Here is a 21,904-nt window from a genome sequence, read left to right on the forward strand (position 1 = left end):
ACCTGTTGTGGCGATAAACATCAATTTTTATGACAAATTCCTGTAGGTAAACTCATATGATCTTTGTCTAATTATAAAAGAGTAATAGTTTGGCATTGTTGTAGTTTTTTAGCAACATCACCTGGTGTTTTATTTAACTCTGCCATTTTAATTAGCATTTTAAATCCCCAAAAATTGTTTTTTGAGGCGAAAATGATAGACTCACTTCACGTTCAAATCTCAAAATCAAAGTAGATATTTTTTAAAAGGTTTTCTAAAGTAAATCGTCGAAAAATAATTGAACTAATTATTTAAATGGATAAATTTGCCCTTCAAAAATAAAGTATCTACTTCAGTTTGGGTTTATACAAGATTATGTAGCATCAATTTCATTCAAATGATATTATATTTATTAAATAAATATTAATCTTTTAATAACAAAATAATTCATTCATTATGGTGTGCTTATGTTGGGTGTCGAACTTCATGTTTTCTTTCCTTATAATAATAAATTTGATTGGTTTACTTCCCCCAACAATAGCTGAAATAAAATGATGCAACGACACCGTTTTTAAGCATCCTATACTCTACGTTTATTATTTAGTATATAATCTTGTACAAGCATGATCTTAAGTTGACACTTTACTCTTGAAGGGAAAATTCATCATTTTAAATAAATAGCATAATAATTATATTAAAGTTTAATTAAAAAAACCTTTTACTATATACCTACATTAATTTTGACTTATATACATTAAGTCAACCTATCATTCTTTTGATCAATACAATATTTTAGGATTTTATATAAAATTACATCTCTACCATTAAAGTTTCATTATTCTACAAAGTTCATTTGAGTTCACCAAAACCAATTTATCATCAAAACTTATGTTTTTACTCCATAAGTTGCGTGATTTTAATTTGTTACTTCCAGATAGTATGGGGACACATTGCATCTACCTAACTTTATAAACGTAAAATTTAAAAGAACAAGTGACGTCACTTTTTCAGGAGTTATAACAAAAAATTTCAATTTTCGTTTTAGAAAAAGTGTAATATTAAACAAATAAAAGTTATTCTTGTGTAAACAAATTCTACACTCAACATAAATTCAAAAGACCAAGGAGGAGTTACGAGAAAAAAAATTCAATTTTCGTTTTAGAAAAAATGCACTATCCAACAAATAAAAGTTGTTTTGGTGTAAACAAAATTCTACACTCAACATACATTTTAGGAACGTATTTAAAGTCATTGATTGTGTTTTATTTTTGTAACTTACTTACGTAGTAATTAAGTATCGTGGTATTGTGTTCCTCGTTTCACGTTGTTAGAACAGTGGTATTAGCTATTAATTATTATAAATTCAAATGGGTTCTAGTTCTTTACCTATCACTGAAGGTGTTCCTAAGAAGAAGAGAAAATTATTATGTAGTTATTGTTCTAGCTCTTTTACAGAATCTGGACATTTGAAAAGGCATTTTGAAGGTGTTCATGAGAAGATTAAAAAATACCTATGTACCTACTGCTCTAGTTTTTTTACACAATCTGCACACTTGAAGACGCATATTGAAGGTGTTCATGAGAAAATTAAAAAAATCGAATGTAACTACTGTTTTAGTTATTTTAAACGCTCTGGAAATTTGAAGACGCATATTGAAGGTGTTCATGAGAAGATAAAAAAATACGAATGTAGTTACTTTTCTAGTTATTTTAAACAATCTAAAAGCATGAGGATTCATATTGAAAGTTTTCATGAGAAGATTAAAAATTCCAATGTATTTTATGCTGTAGTTCTTTTGAAAACTCTGGAAACTTAAATAAACTCATTGAAAGTGCTCATGGGAAGATACACAAGTTCCATTGTAGTAACTGCTCTAGTTCTTTTGCATGCTCGGGAAGTTTGAAGAGGCATATTGAAATTATTCATATTTCATTGTAGTTCTTGCTTTATTTCTTTTACACGATTAGAAAGCTTCATGAGACATCATAAGGCTACTCATAGCTAGACTTACACAAGTCCGACTTTTCCAAGATAGTTAAATATATACATACGACAGAGTAGGAAAATATGTAATTTATATTTATTTATTATTTAAAAAGCATTTATATTTACCCTTTCGATTCATTGATAGTGTGGTTAGTTCGAAGTGAACGTTCTCATTGTGTTTTAAATTTCCAATTCCTTGAAAATAAAACAGTGTGAGAGAATTTATGAGTAATGAGATATCTTAATTTGAAATAGCTGGGATAAAATTGAAATTAAATTTGATTAAAAGTTTTGTGTCCCCCAATCTGTAAACGTACACAAAATACCATGTTTTTTGAATTCATGCGTAGATACGATGAAGAATAATATGTAGAAAGATAACGGAGTTAAAGTTGAAGAACTTATACGCGTGATAATCCCCAAAAGAAAATGTCTAGCAGGTTGGAGTCCATAACAAGACTGTCTGCTACATCAAGGAGCTGATGAATTACTGGAAAGAAGGGCTCGGGGATGTCCACTCTATAAGATGACTTCAATTGTAGTCAAAGAGATGATTAATAGTGCATGGCGTTTCAAGAAGCATGAAGTGTCAGTAGATCAAGAAGGGGAGTGGTAGACGGCTCTGGGTACTACTTACTTCAACTATCTAACAAAAACATCTGTTTACTTGGAAAGGTCCAATCAATGACAATAAGTGAGTTCTAGGACCAGTCCTTATCGATCTTTTATTGAAACTACAACAGTTTTAATTATGTAGCTAGTAGGAACTCATAAAAGTAGTGTGCTCATAAAAGACGAAGTGTAACCCTGAGGATTTGTTGGGGAGTTATAATTGTAAGCCCTTTATGGATTCAGAGTAGAATTGGGGATCGAAATCGGAGTAATAATAGCAAATATACTTGTTTATATCCTGTTCTTCCTCTTCCATTGGCAGAGCTAATCAGTGATGTGCAAGTTAACTTATATTTTCAACTAGTTAAGTTAAAGTTAATTATCATTTTATTTATTTATCACCAGTTGAGTTACAGTTAATGTCGATTTCTATGTAAATTAACTAGTTAAGTTAAAGTTAATTTCGAGTTTAATGTTTGTGACTAGTTGAGTTTAAGTTAATGAACTTTATAGTACTTTGAGTTAAATTAACTCACCCAGCCTTAGTTAAGTTAAAACTAATTTCGATATTAAAAAAATAACTATTTAAGTTAGTCCATTGAGAAATTTATCAGGGCTTTATAATAAAGATTATTCTGTCGGTCTCTATGGCTGGGATATTATCTACTTCCAATTGAACGACAAAAAAAGTGAAGACTCAAACTCCCAACAACTGTTGTTTCGAAGTGAAAAAGCAATGCAAGAGAAATTAACTAATTTAAATGGAGGTCAAAGAAGGGTAAAATTTTATATTTTTGGTTTTTATGTAATTTTAAACTATATGTAAAATTATATAAATGTCGTAGGTAATATAAAAACGATACTGTGTGGAATGATCTAGTTCCAAAGTTTGATAAAACAGATAGTGTTGACACAGTATTTAACTAAATTATGGGAGAACTAACGGTTATTTCAAGAAAGTTTTGCTATTTTTTCAACTGGGAATTAAAAAATTGCAAGCTTGGATATTGACCGGAAAAATGAGCCCCGTTCACGCTTTCCATTCATTTTTGAACAATGAACGGGGGGGGAAAGGAAAAATGAACGGGAAAAAAAAATGAACGGCGTTTATTAGGTCGTTCATTTTTTATTATTTCTAAGGGGTACTTATGTAACTATTTTTTGACAAAGATTATTACTTTTTTTTGTTCCTTATGGTTATAATTATTTTTGTCTTTGGGGGTATCTAAATTAGAATTAATTTATATTAAAAAATTATGAACCTAATTTTATGTGTACATTGATTACTTTCTATGAAAAATCTCATATCACACCAATTGCAAATCACTTAAATATGGAATGGTCATGTAGGAAATAGTTATTCTGGGTTAGGCAAGAGTACAATTTTCAACATTACCCATTCATTTCTTATTGTTAAACAATTTATTAAAAATTGAACATAATTTAAGACAAAGTGTTCAATGTAGTGTAAAGTCAAACACATTGATGGGGATGCTTATAAATAATATGTAAGGTAGCATTTTTTGGTGCCTTGAAGTAATTTATCTCAGATTATGTATTTTCAGTGCTATGTTGGACCAAGGAGGGTGTAATGACTCGGGTTTTTTTTTTTTTTTTTTAAATTATGGCGGAGTTCTTAAATCTTCTAGAAAATAATTCAATGAAGAAAAGTAGGATCTTAAAATACTCAAGCAAAGACAAATCCCAACCCTCTGCTCTTGGATATTTAAAAAATGGGAACGATTTCAATAAGTCGTGCTGGATTTCACAGTCCGACGTAGACAGGGGAGTTGTAAAATTCGTCGTGGAAACTGGACATGCTTTTCAAACTGTAAACATCCGGCATTCATCAAGGTCATGAATATCATGAACGATACTAAGGAAAATTAGATAGGCAGTTTCATATGATGACCACCGCAATTAAGGAAGACCTTGCCAAAGCCGAACACATATCCTCTACCTGCAATGTCTAGAGCAGTGGACACAAAAGTAATTTGGGCATGACTGCCCGTCCTTCATACCATTGACGCTGAAACACTGAAGATGGAGGGTATAGACCTTGACGACATTTAGCCGGAACAACACCTCAGAGTTAGCTTCAGGACTTCCCATGCATTTTAGGTATGTAATTCAAATACATTTTAACCATATCTAAATTCATTTTTTTAAATACCAAAATTTAGGTATATTTAATCTTACCAAGCAAATTTAAATTAATATATGAGCAATCTTTCATATAGTAAGATAAAATTTAGAAAATCAATTTATTTGCAGATGTGCCGCACATAGCCTCAATTTGGTAGTAACAAATGACTGCAAGTAGGCTCTGAAGCCAAGAAGTGGAGAATATGCAACAATATATTATCCTACCTTTGCTAAGCTGACAAAGATATGGAATTATTTCGACCACTCCTCCAAATTATCCGACACCATCAGCGAGAACTTCTCTAAGGGTATTATAACCCCCAGAGTAACAAGGTAGAACAGTGTGTATGATTCTGTTCAACGTATTAGGGAAATGAAGGACAAAGATCCAAGGTCTTTCCAATCCGTCCTAGCTGCTGTCAATGTCAGACCTTGCACGCCCCAGCAGTACAACATCCCGGATGAATGGGTAATTGTAATGAAGCCTATGGTAGATGCCTTAGATCAACTGCAAGGGGATAAATCCATGTTTTTGGAAGCCTCCTTCCGAAAATTCAGTTTCTTAAAAGTTACATTGTAGAGACCAGGGAGAAAGTTGATAAATGCAAAATGTTGGTTGATGCAGCTATGGACGGACTATAGAAGCGATTTGATCTCTATTTTGAATCCAGGGAGATATGTCTTGCCTCCGTCTATCCCCCCAGATTCAAAATAGAGTTCTTGGAAGAACATGAGCACAGAAGCCGGGGTCAAAGTTATCTAACTGAAGATATCAGAGCAATGGAGGGTTCAGAATCTGTGTCCAACCAAACAGTGCAGACGGAAACAGCAAGCTTGCTTAGCTTGTCAGAAGAACAAGCCAGCAATACATCCTAGAGCTACCGGCCCAACTCCTTTCCAAAAAGAACTGAAGAGATTCTGCTGCATACATGTCGACTTGGTTGGACTACTTCCACCCTCCATTGGGTTAATGACGATCCTGGATATATACACAGCTAAGCCGTTAGATATGGGAATTTGAAAAAAACGACCGTTCATTGGAGGTAAAACAAGATTTTCTATTCTATTACAATTACACAAAAAACTTGAAGTGTTCATTTTTTACCGTGACATGCTTAAAACAGTTGGTCGATGGACATGGTCTGACTGAAATAATTATAACAATGGCTTGATTAAGGAAAAATGTAATACTATGAACATTCATCTTTATCGTCCCCACAAAACTTTCTTCTTCCATGTTTTTTTTTTTTTTTTTTTTTTTTAAGTTAAAATGAACGAATAAACGACGAACTAAAACTTTTCACAAAATGTACGAACGAACGGAAAAAAGTTGAACGGGTCCAAAACTGTCATATTGTCAGGGTTACCATATTGATTTCAGGTTTATTTTTTAAGATGCTCATTTTCACTGGATTTTCATCATTAATGATGAGGCTTGGGCCCATTACCTCTAATAGTCTGATTATGTCAATCATCTTTCAGAAGTCTCACTACAGTTGATGATGCTCAAAATATCAGTTTAATTTAGAATATGTAATGCACCAAAATAAAAACAGTCTTTAAAAAAATCAAAAAAGGAGAATATTCAAATATATTTTTTTAATTTCATATACATTCACATCTGAATATTTAATAAGATATTCGAGTCAATTATAGGCTTATTATTCAAATTTATCGTAGGAATTAAGATATCCAAGAATTTTAGTCATAGTTAATTACCCTTGTTTGATTTAAGAGACGTATATTGTTCCCAATATGTTATTTCAAAATAATTCTAAATATTTGAAACTTAATTTTGCCAAAAAAATTAATTTTTTGTGAACACACATCTATGGATTTTTGAAATTTTTTTCCAAAAAATTAATATTGGAAATTTTAGTTCTTGAATTTTGTACAAAAAATTGTATAATCGGATTTTTTCCTACAAAATTCCAAAAACCAATACCCCCTCCCCAAATATATATATATATATAGATAGATAGTCCAACGGACGCCTTTTGAAATTGACGATCAAGTATCAAAGAGTATAAATATAATCCACACTCAATTTGTTGAAAAATCATATCGTATCGAAATGAAAAGGTATTATTCGTTATGAGCACGCCAAAAACTCTAAAAATTAAGGAATCTAGCTAAAAACTTTTTTGCAAAAAAGGCGTCATATTGTTTACTTATTGAATATAAGTAATTATCCATGACCTGTACCCATTAAAGAATTCATCAAAAAGTTTACAAAATAGTTGTTTTATCCCTATATAGGTACATAAGAGTAGTGATGTTAAAAGTTAGACAGCTAACCTTTTTATTATTTTATTATGTAAATACCATTTCCAAATCTAAGAAAAAATATTTCTCATTTAGGAGGAAATTCTATTCACTTACATTTCTATATCATATGTTTGTAAATAGAACTATCTTTAGAGAGTCTTGTTTTATCTCTAAAAGTGTTGCGTTTTCATATTTTAGACTTACATGCTCTGCAGATATAACTAGAAAGACTATAGATGTTCATCTACATATGAGTGTTAAAAAAAAAAGTCAAAAAGTCAAGAGGGTAGCCTTGACTATTTTAAGACTGTTTTGGAGGAACGAAGCTTAGCTGTCATGATGTTTCATTTGATGAACAACCCACTGTGACAAGGGAGGCGAGGGGAGAAGGAAGTAAGCAAGGGCATTGAAAAAGAATTACTCCGATGTCGATCCTCAATCCTACTCTGAGTCCAACAAGAACTCACAATTATAACTTTTTTTGCCTATAATTATATATAGTTCGAAAGGTTGCTCACTCCTCAGTTACTAAATAATAATGATAACAGATAAAATTCAGAGTATTATTTTTGAATATATATATTTTTTCTTTTTCTGGGGAGGGGGAGATTTCTTTTAAAAAAATCTATGACTTAGATTTTTGGTAAAAACTTTTAAAAATCCACAGCCATTCACAAAAAAAATATTTTTTTTCGAAAATAATTTAAAATATTAATTTTTTTGGAAAAAAAAAAAAATATTAATTTTTTTGGAAAAAAAAAAAAATACACTGGTGTTTGCAAGAAAAAATTCAAAAATCCATAGCTATTCAAAGAAAATTAAATATTTTGAAAAAAAAGTTCAAAAATTTAGAATTTTAGCAAAAAAAGTTGAAAAATTTAGAATTTTAGCAAAAAAAATTGAAAAATTAAATTAAATTCCAAATATTAAATTTTGTAGTAAAAATCAAAAATTACTTTTTTTTTTTTTGGGGGGGGGGCTACATCAGCCACTGACTAAGGAAAAGAAAAATCATTCATCAGATTACCAGTTCCAATAAAAGGTCCGGCTAAAAAATAGTCACGATTGACATCGCTAGTGATATCCCACTACAGAGAAAGGATGGGTGAAAAGCACTTTCGACTACTCTACTTCCCTTCTTTCTCGTTTGGGCAGAACGTTGATTAATTTATAATATGTGGACTCTAATATTTTCTTTAGATAAATTATATTCTATTGCTATCACACGGGAGTCAAATTGCATATTGATAAATATATAGTCGCTAATGCAAAATGAGTGAAGTGAATACCTTGTAATGTTCCTCCAATCACAATCAAGTGCTGCCAAAAACCCTAGCCTACAATACACTCACTCGTTTACGAGTGAACAACAATAAATAGGTCCCTGTAACTCTTATAGAGGGTTCTATGAAAATTATTTTCAGCATGCATCATTTTTTCCAAGCAACAAGCTACAGACTGTCACACCACCTCGCGGATATATTTTTTTTAGTTTACACATGCCTTGTTGTATATAACGTTTTCTCTAACGTCATAAATTACTTTGGGCACAATAAGTTCCCCTGGATGTTTTCATTTTTGATTAAGGACACCCAAAAGTAAATGAGCTTCTTAGTTGTCTTTGTTGAAGTAGAGAAATGCTTTATCAAACCATTAAAATGCGGAAGCGATATTAAAGTCTCTATAAAGGGGTTAAAAATTTATTGTAACCAACTTACCTAATTAATGTTCGTTGAAATATTTTATTTTTTGAATCAGTGTTTATCGCTGGCATAAATTTGTCCATTTTATACAGTAGAAAGATAACTTTTGAGGCCCTAAAATGGTGTCTCCTTTAATTATAATGCAAATTATTACGTCACTAAACCCGCTCTATAGATTTGTGACTTTGATTTATTGTATATAATTGCTGAAGTGGTCATCTAATAATTCTTGTTTTTAACTTTTTTCGATTCTTAATATCATCTGTCAAAAATGAACTTATAAAATATACATATATTCATATATATTGCTGGAGATTATTTGAAGTATATGTTAATTTAGTTTTGATATGTTATATACATTGTATATAAGGGTTATTTAAGAAGTCTTGTTTCACCTGAATTAAGAATACCTATCAATTATTTAAAACATAGCAGGGATTATGATTATTTATTTTACAAAATAGAAATAATTTCATTTTGTTTAAAATAATTGAAGTTTTCAGTGGGCATAGGTGTAAGAGACAATAATTAGTTAGGAGGAAACTTCAATTTTGCTGGAATATTAATAATAAATAATGGAATGGAAAATTGAAAACACAGAAGAAAATTATAGTTATATAAACAATATAGATAATGAAAATGTCGTCTCCTTCAATTATGACACAATTTATGATTGCAATGAAAACACTCTACTGACAGATCATATTATTTTCTACTATGCACACACATATATATATCACTTACGAGCCATAGTATATATATTCTAATTTATTAGTTAGGATGTTGTCATTTAAACAAGGAGGGACATTGGATCAAGGACCTATAATCCCCAATGACGTTTATGTTTGTTGGCACAATACATAAACAATCAAACACAAGTCCAAAGTACTTGTGGCTATTAGAGAAATAATTAAATTGTGTGAGTTTTTTCTTCTTGAAGAAAAGGATTACGAGAATTGGTATATGAAATATAAATAGGTAGAAACATTTGTAGCGATGAAAATCATGAGTATTTAAGACATATTAAAAAAAGAAAAGAAACCGAAAATGAACATGGTACGCCTGACAATTTGAAGAATGTTTTGGAGGGGAGCAGCTTAGCTATCATGACGTTTCATTAGATGAGCTACAATCACCTGTGGCAAAATAAATCAACAATAACATTGTCAAGAATTACAATGATGTCGATTCTCAATTCTACTCTGAGTCCAACAAAGACTTGGAATTATAACTCCAAAACAAATCTTCAGGATATCTGTTATGAGCAGACGCAATGGTTCAATTCAATTTTGCATTAATGATTTATATGAATATCAGTTGTATGTAGTATAAAATCATTAAAAATCAATTTTATTTGTTTTAAGAGAAAATTTTAAATGACATTTATGACTTCTTTATAAAAAAATTGATTAGATTTTTTATATAAACCCATATTTTTATTTTATTTTTGGAAATAGATTAGAGTTCATTCCCTCCAATATTACTTCGTTACCTTTTATTGTACCACACGATCTCTCCTATGAAAATAAAGCTGCAAAAAAAAAAGACACGAAATCAACTGATATTTCACCTATTCTTCCCAACTATGGAATTATTATTCTATAGGTAGAAATTGTTCAGAGCTTAAAAATAGCTCATTCGAATGCAATCAATCAACATTCAAAACACTGATTAGGAGAAAAGTATTCGAAATATCGACAGCAGAAAACAAAATACACAGTATATTTTTGTGATAGCAAAGTAACGACATGTACATTGTACAAAATATTCAAAGATTATCATCCATAAGCAACTATCTATATAATTTTTAGAAAGCTTAATCAGGGAAATTTCTAAGACGATGTTTTAATAGGTAAAAGTTCCTTCCATTTAACATACTTATTTATTTTCATAGTTTTAGATCCATTTGCAATTATCTATAGGGTTTTTAAAAAGACAAAAAAATGGACTACAAAAATATTCGTAGAAGTGTGTTATTTGCTGAGAGATAGGCTTAAGAAACCTTTGCTTAATTAAATATCCTCTAGATATTGGCATATCCATGATTAGAAAATTATTCATATTATGATGTCTCATTTTCCAAGAAATTGTCTTTGATCCTGACTCCAAGAAAATATAGGGATCCCGTTAGCGAATAATAAATACAGCAAAATTAAAGTATTTCTTTTGATATTTTAAGAATAAGGAATAAGTTTTAAGCTAGGCATCGAGTGAGTGGAATGAAAAAGCAGGAGCGAGACATATGGTACTATTGATTAAAGTTACGGTTTCGGAGGATATAATATCCCGTGATGTGTGTATAAAAGTAAAAATCTTCTATATTTCAAATTACACTAGAAGAGTTATTATAAAAAGTAGTTCAAATTTTCAAATTCAGGAATACCCGATTTACTTCGTGAAAATCATGAAAAAAAGTCCAAATTTCTATATTATAGTTTTATTAAAGAATATTAATAAAAGTCGCTAATACGATATGTCATACAATGAGTAGTCAAAACCTTATTTTAAAATGTATTTATTTATTTCGACCAGCGACGATAATCAAAGCCTATAAAGGTCGACTTATTTTCAAAGCATAAAAATTAACATTTTTAATGAAAGTGAATCATTTAAAATACAAATATTAAATTTTTTTAAATAACGTGACAGTGCAATGAAAAAACAAACATAATAAAGTAAACCAAAAATGTAAAGAATATATATATATATATTATTTTTGTCACACAAAAAAAAAAGAATGAACTAAAATCACTTGAGGTCAGCCTCACTTCCCCGGTGAAAGCAAAAAGGTATTATATAGGGTGTCCACGATAAATTGGAACTATCATAAATTCAACCTGCTTGATAAAAATGGAATTTGGAGTGTATTTGTTAATATGAAAAAGTTAGACATGATATTAAACAATAAATTTATTCAACATGCCCTCCCTCAGCAGCCACCATCTTTTCCATCCTGCCCCTAAAGGATTTGCACTTTGCGCTGAGTCTTCTTGGAATATGAACTTCCTCCCAGCGGCCGTATCCTTCATACAGGGGATGACGAACTCCTCCATGACTTCGCAGTACCTCATTGCGTTAACTCATTCCTTGGGATTGAAGAAGAAAGGAGGCATCACCTCACCAGTGCTGCATATTACACCCAGGGTCATCACGGAGGCCGGGAACTTTGTGATGACCCCAGGGACCTCTTCTCTCTCCTTGGTAAGCCACATGTCATTCTGGACGTTGTAGCTTCTGCCGACAGTCCAGTTCTTCTCGTCGGAGAACAAGATGATTCTTCCTCCATGGTTCTTCAGGTCATTGAGGAGACGATTACCGTTGATGAGCCTGGTGGCCTTCATAATTGCCGTGAGGATGTGTTGTTTGGCCATTCGATATGACCTGTATCCGAGGTCCTCATTCACAGCCTTGGAGACCAGCTGCTTGCTCACTCCATGGTTCTTGGCTAACCTGGACAAGTAAGTCCCCGGCGAAGCCTTGATGGACTTCCGGAGGCCTTCAAGGAAGCGGGGAGTGCGGATTCGGTCACTTCTCATGTTGTGGGCCTTGCAGCAGACCTTCCCTTCAACCTCCCAGGCATTGAAGACCCGTTACACCGTGGTCTTGGGGTAGTTAAGAAGCTTGTAGATAGCAGAGGGTTTGTGTCCCGTGCGAGCCAAATCGATGATGGCGTCTCTCCTTGCTTTTCCATGATGACTATTGCTTGTTGTCAAAACAATTGTGGTGGAAGTTAGAGTGTATTGTTCACGCAACCTTTTATATTAGTATGATTTAACCCTGAATATCCACATTATGGATCTGGATGAAGTTTAAAGTAGTTCCAATTTATTGTGGACACCTTGTATTCCAAAGACTATTCGATCTGTAATAGGAGCTATGCTTAAAGATGTCAATCTTTGATTTTTGTAGGAAAATGGTATTATGAGGGGAGAGTCTCGTTTCGTAGAAGAAATAGCCTTTATTTAGTATCCAGGGTGGGGGATATAGGTTTACCTTTTTGTTTAAAATTCGATGTAGCTTCATTATATCTTTAATGGCACGTCTATGAGACAAAGTGATTAGGCCAAGTCTTTTGATTTTGCATTCATAGTTCTTTTTATCTCCTAATAAAGGAAAAAAAAACACAAACCGTGCCTGCACCTTTTCTAAGGATTTCATCAAGTAGATTCTTGAAAGATTCCAGATATCGATCCGTTCATTAAAATCGAGAGGACATAAAATTTATAAAGTTTTACCATAAACGAATGGTCACGAGTTTTGAAGCTTTTTTTTAATAATTCCCAAGTTTCGATTAGCATTCCTTATAATGTAGTGTATATACCTCTTAAATCTCAGATCACGAGATATAAATTCCAAGTCTAAGTAATTACCTACCACCTTAAGACTTGGGTGGATGAACTCTTTTTTGGAGAAAGAAAGCAGGGCACAAATACTAACATTTATAGGGATTCTCAAAATAACACTCCAGTTAATAAATTTGGCATAGACATTACTGACAGAGTTTAAATCAGAACAGATGATTTTCGTATCATCCGCGTATAAAAATGTATCTTCTGAAAAATTATCCACTAAGTCGTTAATGTAAATGTCAAAGAGCGTGGTTCCATGTACACTACTTTGCAGAATAGATGAAGTAACTTCACAAGGCTCAGAAACAGTGGAATTGATCACTACACTCTGTATCCTATTTCTCAGCCAGGAACTATCCCACTGTAACAACCGGGAATCTTTATACCGATGTTAGAAAATTTAAAGATTTATGATCATCACTTTAGCCGTAGAAGTAGATTACTAGTAAATTTATAAATCAAAGTATTATAGCGTATATTTGTGATATTAATTTAAAAAAGTATGGGTAAAATAAAAAACACAAATAAAAAACGATTAATTATAACGAAAAATATTAATTAGAAATTTTAATAGTAGCTATACCCAGAGAGTAAAACAAATTAATAATAACAAAAGACACTAAATGTTACAAATAGATTCAACAAATTATCGGGGACAAATGATTCAAAATTGAAGTTATGAATATAAAATATTACAAATGGATTCTACAAATAATTAGGGGCAAATATAATTATATTTGTATATAGAAAATATAATGAGACATTTTGATGGAGAAATAAATATACTAATTATGAGTAGAAATAAAATACTTTTTTTTCTATCATACTTCAAATTCCATATATATTCCTCATTTAAGTCATTTGTATGTAAAGCTAAGAAAGAAAAGTAAATTAATGTGTTCAGTATTTAAAACGACTTTTACTTATGTTAAATAAATTGCACTTTACAATTGTTCGAATCCATGGAGCATATCCAAGTCTTAACCCGAAGAAATTGATGTTAGAAAAACTACTTCCACCCTATTTGAAGCTAAAGCACCTTTGAGACTATTCAGGATGTTGGATAGATGAAATTTATTCTAAAAGAAGTTGTTTGATAAATAAGTACTCTTACAAATCTAATATTTCAATATTCCATTTTATAGTTAGTATGTTGCTGACACTATTTACTGATCAACACCAAGGCGACTATATATAAGCTGTGTCGATAAGAGATGTCTTTACTTTTTGTTTACAGTTGTACTGGTGACGTCTCAGAGGAGCCAATTTAAGAGGAAAATCGATAAAATATAGTATTTTATTTCATTATCAGGCAATACTATTATTGTAAATTTTTACCCTGTGCCGACTATAGTACTAAAAATTTTTTTTTCTAATAATTAAAAAGTTGTTTTTAATAAAAAATAAGTCAGAACAGAAATTTTCAAATAAATATACAAAAATAGTGGAGATCTGACGGATTTGTACAGGTTAACTCAGCACAAATACGCCTAATACCTCTAGAAGAAGACATAATTCTTGGAATAATATGAGTTAACACTGAACACTAAAATTGGTTCCGTTGTGACGTCATCAAAAAAGTTGTCTACTAAAGTCAACCAGACTGCATTGCAAGTATTTTATCGACACAGTTTATGTATAATCAATTGGATAAAAATGACCTTATTTTGGTATGAATGGCTCTCAACATGATGAAAATCCTCTCAGTCACAATTTACAATAGGTGTGTTTCTGTAAATTGTCTCCTCAGAATTTGCTAGGTTTTGCAAATCGTTGTGCGTTGGATTTTCATCTAAGAATGTATTTAATTTGATTTTGAATAGCTCCAACTTGATATCGACGATTAATATTCAGCAATAGTCAAGCTTATAAGTAAAGAAAGTCTTCCTTTTAAAACAATAATGACCTCGGTATTTAAGTTGAGATTATTATTAATCATTGACAATTCTTCATAAATAAACTCATCATTTATAATCTCCTTAGCTTTAACGACCGTTTGTGTTTTTTCATTAAGGTTGTTTAAATATTCCCGGATTACTTCTAAGAGTAATCAACTGTTTTCAACCAAGTTCCCTAGCGTGTGACGATAGGTGCTGGAGGTAAGGCAATTTGGTAAGAAGCAGTAAAGTTCTGGGTTTTTTTAGCCCGGCATTCAAAAATATTTCTTTTTTCTGAAACGAGCTCGTTTGTGTTTTGGGAATTATTTACGTGCAAGTTCAGCCACGTTACGGAGTCCATGAGCTACACAAATGATATATTTAAATTGGGGGTAGCTTCTTTTGAGGTCTTCCACCGCTTTTTTATAGTATGACGCTCCATCCCGATGAAAACTTTTAACTTATCTTCATCAAAGTCCAAACCAAGAGTTATTTGAATACTCTGAACGACAAAATTTGCAACATTAAAGGCATTACCAACTTTTATGTCTATCATGTTGATTAGATGAGGACGACCCAAGAAACGACAGTCTAAAGGACCCATCTAAATAGCTGTCATTGATCGTTCCCGGTTGTATTTAGGCTCATCAACAGCTATGAAAACATCCTTATCTCATTTAATTTTGGAGATTACTACCTTCCTGACAACCTTCATTAATCTAAGGAGACTAGGGATGGCCAGAGTTGGGAAAGTTAATGCAACTTAACTTAACTTAGATAAGTTAATTATTTAAACAGCGTTATTTTAACTTTAACTTAACTAGTTAATTTCTTTCTTTTTTTCCAAACTAACTTTGAACTTAACTAGTTAATTTTTTTATTTATCAAAATTAACTTTTAAATTAATTTTTTTAAATTACTTAAAAACTCAAAAATCTAAAATTTTAGCCTTGTGTGACCTCCATTTAAATTAGTTAATTTCTCTTGCATTGCTTTTTGCTTCGAAACAGCAATTGTTGGGAGTTTGAATCTGTACTTTTTTTGTCGTTCAATTGGAAGTAGAGAATTTCCCAGCCATAGAGACCGACAGATTAATCTTTATTATAAAGCCCTGATAAATTTCTCAATGAACTAACTTAAATAGTTATTTTTTAATATCGAAATTCATTTTAACTTAACCAAGGTTGGGTTAGTTAATTTAACTTAAACTACTATAAAGTTAATAATCTTAAACTTAACTAATTAAAAAAATTAAACTCCAAAATAACTTTAACTGAACTAGTTAATTTTCATTGAAATTGAAATTAACTGTAACTCAACTAGTTATTAAAAAATAAAATAATAATTAACTTTAACTTAACTAGTTAAAAAGATAAGTTAACCTGCCCATCACTAGGGATGGCTCATTCGGTATATTTTTCCATAAATTTCGAGAAATAGAGGTTCTCCGTGGTGAATAAAGGTATATTCCATGAAAGAAGCATCTTGAAGAGGTCAATGTTAAAGTTAGAGTTGTCAGTCATCATGAGTGAAATGTTGTTCGTTTGCGTTTATATTCTTGATGAGGTACGAGGACATTAATTGTCGTTTGACTTTGGATGAAGGGCTGTAAGAGTACTTACATCTATATATTCGACAAAAAAAAATTGTCATCCAGTAGGTACCTCCAAATTTCAAGGCCTCCATTAATTTCCATCCAGATATAAGGGTATTTTTTAGGCATTCCTTTTCACTAATTTTACTGTACAAAGGTACGCGGCAGACTATAGATTCTTTATAAGAGAAAATGTGAGCACAACATTTATTCGAGAAAGAATTAATAAATTAGAAAAAAGAGAAAATGCAACAACCGTTTTTACATTTCGAATCTCAAAACGGTAATTTATTTAGACCAAACATCTCCAGCCCTAGAAATACAAAGTTTTACCATAACGTGTGTACGACTGATGTTTGAACTCTGCCACGCTTATTAATATTGACGTCATAGTGTATGAGTGGTTACGTGTTTTGTCAAAATCTGTCTTTCTTGCCCAGCAGTAGGTACGATATATCAAATTGAAAATTCTAGGAATAGTGACACCATAGACTATGATTGTTTCCGTGTTTTATCTAATAAAATATGTCTGTCTTTCCCAGCAGTCAGTACGATACATCAAATTGAAAATTCTAGCAAGCCTGATTACATGATGGGATAATGTTGTATTTCTATTAATCTTGGACAAATGGAATTTTATGGTTGTCATTTTTTTCCACCAGAGTTATAGATTTTTATTTTATTATATATTTTATACACTTTAACACCAAAAAAATATGTTACAAGAACGTTTATTGGAGTCTTAAGAGCCTACATGAAAAATTTCACCAAAATGCATTCATTGGTTTGGGCGTGATTGCCAGACATACATTTGCATTATATGTAAATATTGAATAAAAACTGATTTTGAGGGATAAAAGTAATTTTTTATCGGAGTATTTTTCAATATAATCAATGTTTTTTGTTTTTGCAGTAGTAATCGAATCATTCGAATCATTGTTTATTTTTCTAACAATTGACATATTCTTATTAAAATTCAGAATTCATTCATAAAGGAGAAATTGAAAGGCTCAGTTACAACAATTGCTGAAATTTTCATCATATTCTCGGTTTGTTCTACATAAATCATATCAAAGTATACTGTGTGTGTTATTTTATATAAAACCCAAGTATTACTGTATAAAAAATGTATCTTTCTATATAGATTCCATGTGATAGGAAATTAAGGCCTTACATAACTTCTCTTTGGAGATAAATGTAATTTAATACAAAAAAAACAATGTGTTATTCTTGATCTACATATATTGTATATATAATACGTATAAGTAACTACTAAATATTACACCTCAGGTCTATAATCATTAATCACTCTATAATACACTGATATGTTATAGTTGATTTTTTTAAATTTCTTCTTTGACATGAAAGAACAATGCTCATTTGTATTTGCAGAATTTTAAAAAATTAGTCAGCATAAAACTTGATTCTTTGTTCATGTAATATTATTTAATTATGCCTAATTATGAACTTTATACATTTATTCCGTAGTGCTGAGTAATTAATAATATATTTACTCATCATATTTTTTTGACATTATTAATTTTTTTTTTATCTGGATAAAATGCGTAATTGTATTTTTAAAATGTATGTAAGAGTAGTGTTTCGTCAGTCCTGGTTCTAGGTAATTTCACCACCTAAATTTTTGCTCCTGTTAATTTTGCCTCGAGGAGATTTTACAACATCACATAAAATCCGCCATTGATAAATGACGGATTTTATAGTCAGTCCTAATCTTCTTTGATTTTTAATAATATGCATTCAATAATATTCATCATTTTTTGGGATTTCAAATACCATCCCAAAATGGAAGAGTTGATTATAATACCACGTGATGTTGATATAACAACTACGACAAATATTATAGCTTTATAATTGGTCAAAGTTCATATGAGTTGTCCAGCAGAAATTTCACATCAGAAAGGATGTTTTTCCCCCATCAACAGGTTTCATCATTGGAGCTTGTGCTCTTCCAGATAGTATTATAATTTATAACTCATTGAAATTCCTTTTTTTTATTATTATTTATTAATTGTTTCAAAATTCCGTCTATATTCTAGGTATCAAGAGTTCCATAGCCGATACAGTATAATGTGTTTTTCATTATTAATATATTTCAATAATACGATCTAATATAGTTTTAATTTATTAATACACATAGTTGATCAATAATATTGAAAGATTGAGAGTAAAATATTTGAATAAAAGTTCGACAGCCGTTGTACGTAAATATAACCTTTTTAATCATGACAAGTGATTGATAAATTTTTCTCTCTATAGAAACTCACTTTATCAAGATATTATGTAATATACCAAAAGCAAGAACTATTGATAATTTAGGCTCCTTATGTTTAACGAAAAGGAAAGACAAAATGAAATAACATGAAGATACACAGACATAATTAACAAAATATCCTTTTATTGGAATTAATTTAACAATATTTGATTAGCTTTTAAGTAATTATTAGAGTACTTATCATATTAAAATCAAAATATACAACAATAAAGACAAGAATCAATTTAAACCTAATGTAATTTGCTCAATAAAATATAAATGGAGAAAACTTGATGCAGGAAAAACTAAATAAGAGCCCTTTGAATGTTACAAAAAATGTTTTAAGGTACAATCAGGGAGATAAAATTAAAGAAAATAATCTTGAAAAATCATAAAAGAATATGTAAGAAAGGATCCATAGAATACAATGGGAATGAATAAAATTAAGTGCCAGATTAATTTGGCAGCTAGAAAAATTATTTTATTTAATATAAGACTCAAAGTAGAAGATTCCAAAAAAAATCAGATTTATATTTCATTTAAAAAAATATAAAGAACAATACAACTGATAACTAACAATTGAAGAGGGGAAAATTTAAAAAAAATATATAGTTAAAATCCGAAAGAAAAACCAAATTATGGTTATTCATTAATTATAACGACTTTGTTTCTCCTTAAATGTGTAAAAGACATGCGAATTGTATCAATTGAATAGCTTGATACGCAGGGAAAATATTTAGAGTATAATAAATTAGGTATCCTTTGAAAAGAATTGCAATGGTATAAATTAATAGTGTTAATGAAATAGCCTTAGGCTACGTAAAATGTGTAAAAATATTATTCTTCCCTTTTTTTAGAGATAAAAGGGATTAAAAGAACTCATTCTCGATTCATAGATTTTCGATTCAACTTTAGTAAAGTGATGATAGTCCATAATGATTCTTATACACATCAAACTCTCGTCAATGAGTTTGAGTATATCCTTATTCTCATATACAGACTCCACCAGCTTCCAATGACATTGTAGTGCGCTGATGTGACTTCTCAAAATCCCAAAAAAATCAATCAGTTCATCCACAAGTTCCAATCGACTCTCAGGAAGGTCAGAGTGTACTCTTCTTCCACCATTTAACAAAACATAGTCTCTACATACAGTCAAGTATTCGACACTTTTATAGAGCCTTTTACCTGTTATAAAAAAGATGAACAATCTATTAAATCTTATATTTTTAATATAAATAAAATTCAAATAATTACAGATCCATTGTTTATATCTTGTTATAAGCAAAGAGATATTGGATGCACCAAGTGTCTTTGCTAATTCGTGTGCGTTAACTCGTGTTTCGCAAAGACTTGCTTCCACATCCAAATTGGCCCCTGCACAAAGAAGTAATTTTACCATGGGTGCATCGTTACATAATATAGCCTCGTGTAACGCTGTGACGTGTCCTTTACTACCTGCATCCATATTAACATGATCAACATGTACCGCTCTCGACTGATTAATATAAATTAATCTCTATTAGGCTCATACAATCAACAAAGTAAACTTAACTCACCGCTAAAAAAGCTCTGACTGATCGAAGTTGTCCTCCTTGAACAGCAGAGTGAAAGTAAAATTGAAGTCTTGATTTCGGTAGAATGTTAGACCTGAGGATTCTATTCAGGATGGACACGTCTTCCGTCGTTACAGCTTGTTTTAAATGGCCTTCTAAACGATAATCGTACATATTTGTAGATTTGGTCTTTAAAAGACTTGAAACTAAATTAAAACGAAATAAAACACAAGAAATTTAAGCTCAGAGCTTATCTTCCAAGTTGATTGGTTATAATTATCCTTTTTAAGGGCAGGGGTACCCTTCCTTCCTATAGAGTGTGACTCGTTGGAATGATGAGGAATATACAAATTTCTTGAACATAGTATTTTGTACTTAGTACTTACATTAGTTTAACTTGAAGACACTCTCTTTGTCCTCTCATATCCATGGACTATGGTATGAAAAGAGGGATATTAGTATATTACTTTATGTATAAACTAATTATAATGAGCTATTGATACCATTGTCATAAATCATATGATAAAATTATATTTTAAGATTAGATAATTACTCAGGTTTTTTTTTTTTTTTTTTTTAATTAAATAGTATTCCACCTATCTACTCAAAATACAAGGTTTTGTACTTTCTATTAATCTTTATTAAGGATAATAGAATAACTTGTAAAATAGCACTGCTCATTACTTTTTTAAGTGAAGTTCACAATTAAGACTGATCATTGATGAATAAATTAAGCACTTGAGACATAATCAATTCAGCTTCTACTTTCTACTCGTAAAATCTGAACCAAAATTCTTCATTAAGATATGTTGGAGGAACATTTTTCTGTCGGTGGTTATTATTATAAAAATAGGATCAAGATGATATTGTTTAAATCTTATAAAACCAGATTATGTCTATATCTAGTCATGTAAATCATGTGTATTATTTTTTATTTTTTTTTGGAATTGGCAATCTGGAGAATGAATTTTCTTTTCCAAAGAAAAGTCCTAACTCCTGAGTAGTGAACTTCCTTTCCTACTACATTCAATTATATTCACAACCTGATTGAACATTCGTTTGTCCTCATAAAAGACGGAGAGTAACCTCAGGATTTGTTGCAGAGCTATAATTATAAGTCATTGTTGGACTCCAAGGAGAATTGGGGATCGACATCGGAGTAACTCTTGCCAATGTCCTTGTTTATTTCATTTTCCCCCTTCTCCCTTGTCAATTGTCACAGCATGTTCTAATGAAACTTCATGAGAGCTAAGCTGCTTTCCTCCAAAAATTCTTCTAATAGTGAAGGTTACCATATTAATTTTCGGTTTCTTTTTTTTAACATGCCCAAATTTTCCTCAATAACAATAATTTACAATCTATAAAAAAATCCTTCTACTTATTAACGTCTTCTCTTTAGTATTGTAGATCAGAGGTACGATTTGCGGATGGACGTCAAAATTTTGGAAGCAAATATTTACGTATTTATCAAGTCGGCATAAAACCCACTTATCTTTATATTTTATTGACTTTCAACTATATAGCTTCACAATATTTATGATGAACCTATTTTTTTCAGATTT

The 21,904-nt window shown here is 30.8% G+C and overlaps 1 protein-coding gene across 1 annotated transcript; it reads right to left on the minus strand.

The window, feature by feature from the left end:
* Positions 1-18,910: 18,910 nt before the first annotated feature.
* Positions 18,911-20,747, minus strand: LOC121121935 (uncharacterized). Its single transcript, XM_040716927.2, has 3 exons — positions 20,346-20,747; positions 20,044-20,284; positions 18,911-19,974 (listed from the first exon to the last, which is right to left on the minus strand). The coding sequence occupies exons 1-3, from the start codon at positions 20,514-20,516 to the stop codon at positions 19,640-19,642; spliced, it is 747 nt and encodes a 248-aa protein (XP_040572861.1). The 5' UTR covers positions 20,517-20,747; the 3' UTR covers positions 18,911-19,639.
* Positions 20,748-21,904: the final 1,157 nt, after the last annotated feature.

This window comes from Lepeophtheirus salmonis, chromosome 7 (assembly GCF_016086655.4).
Source record: "Lepeophtheirus salmonis chromosome 7, UVic_Lsal_1.4, whole genome shotgun sequence".
NCBI classification, from domain to species: domain Eukaryota; kingdom Metazoa; phylum Arthropoda; class Copepoda; order Siphonostomatoida; family Caligidae; genus Lepeophtheirus; species Lepeophtheirus salmonis.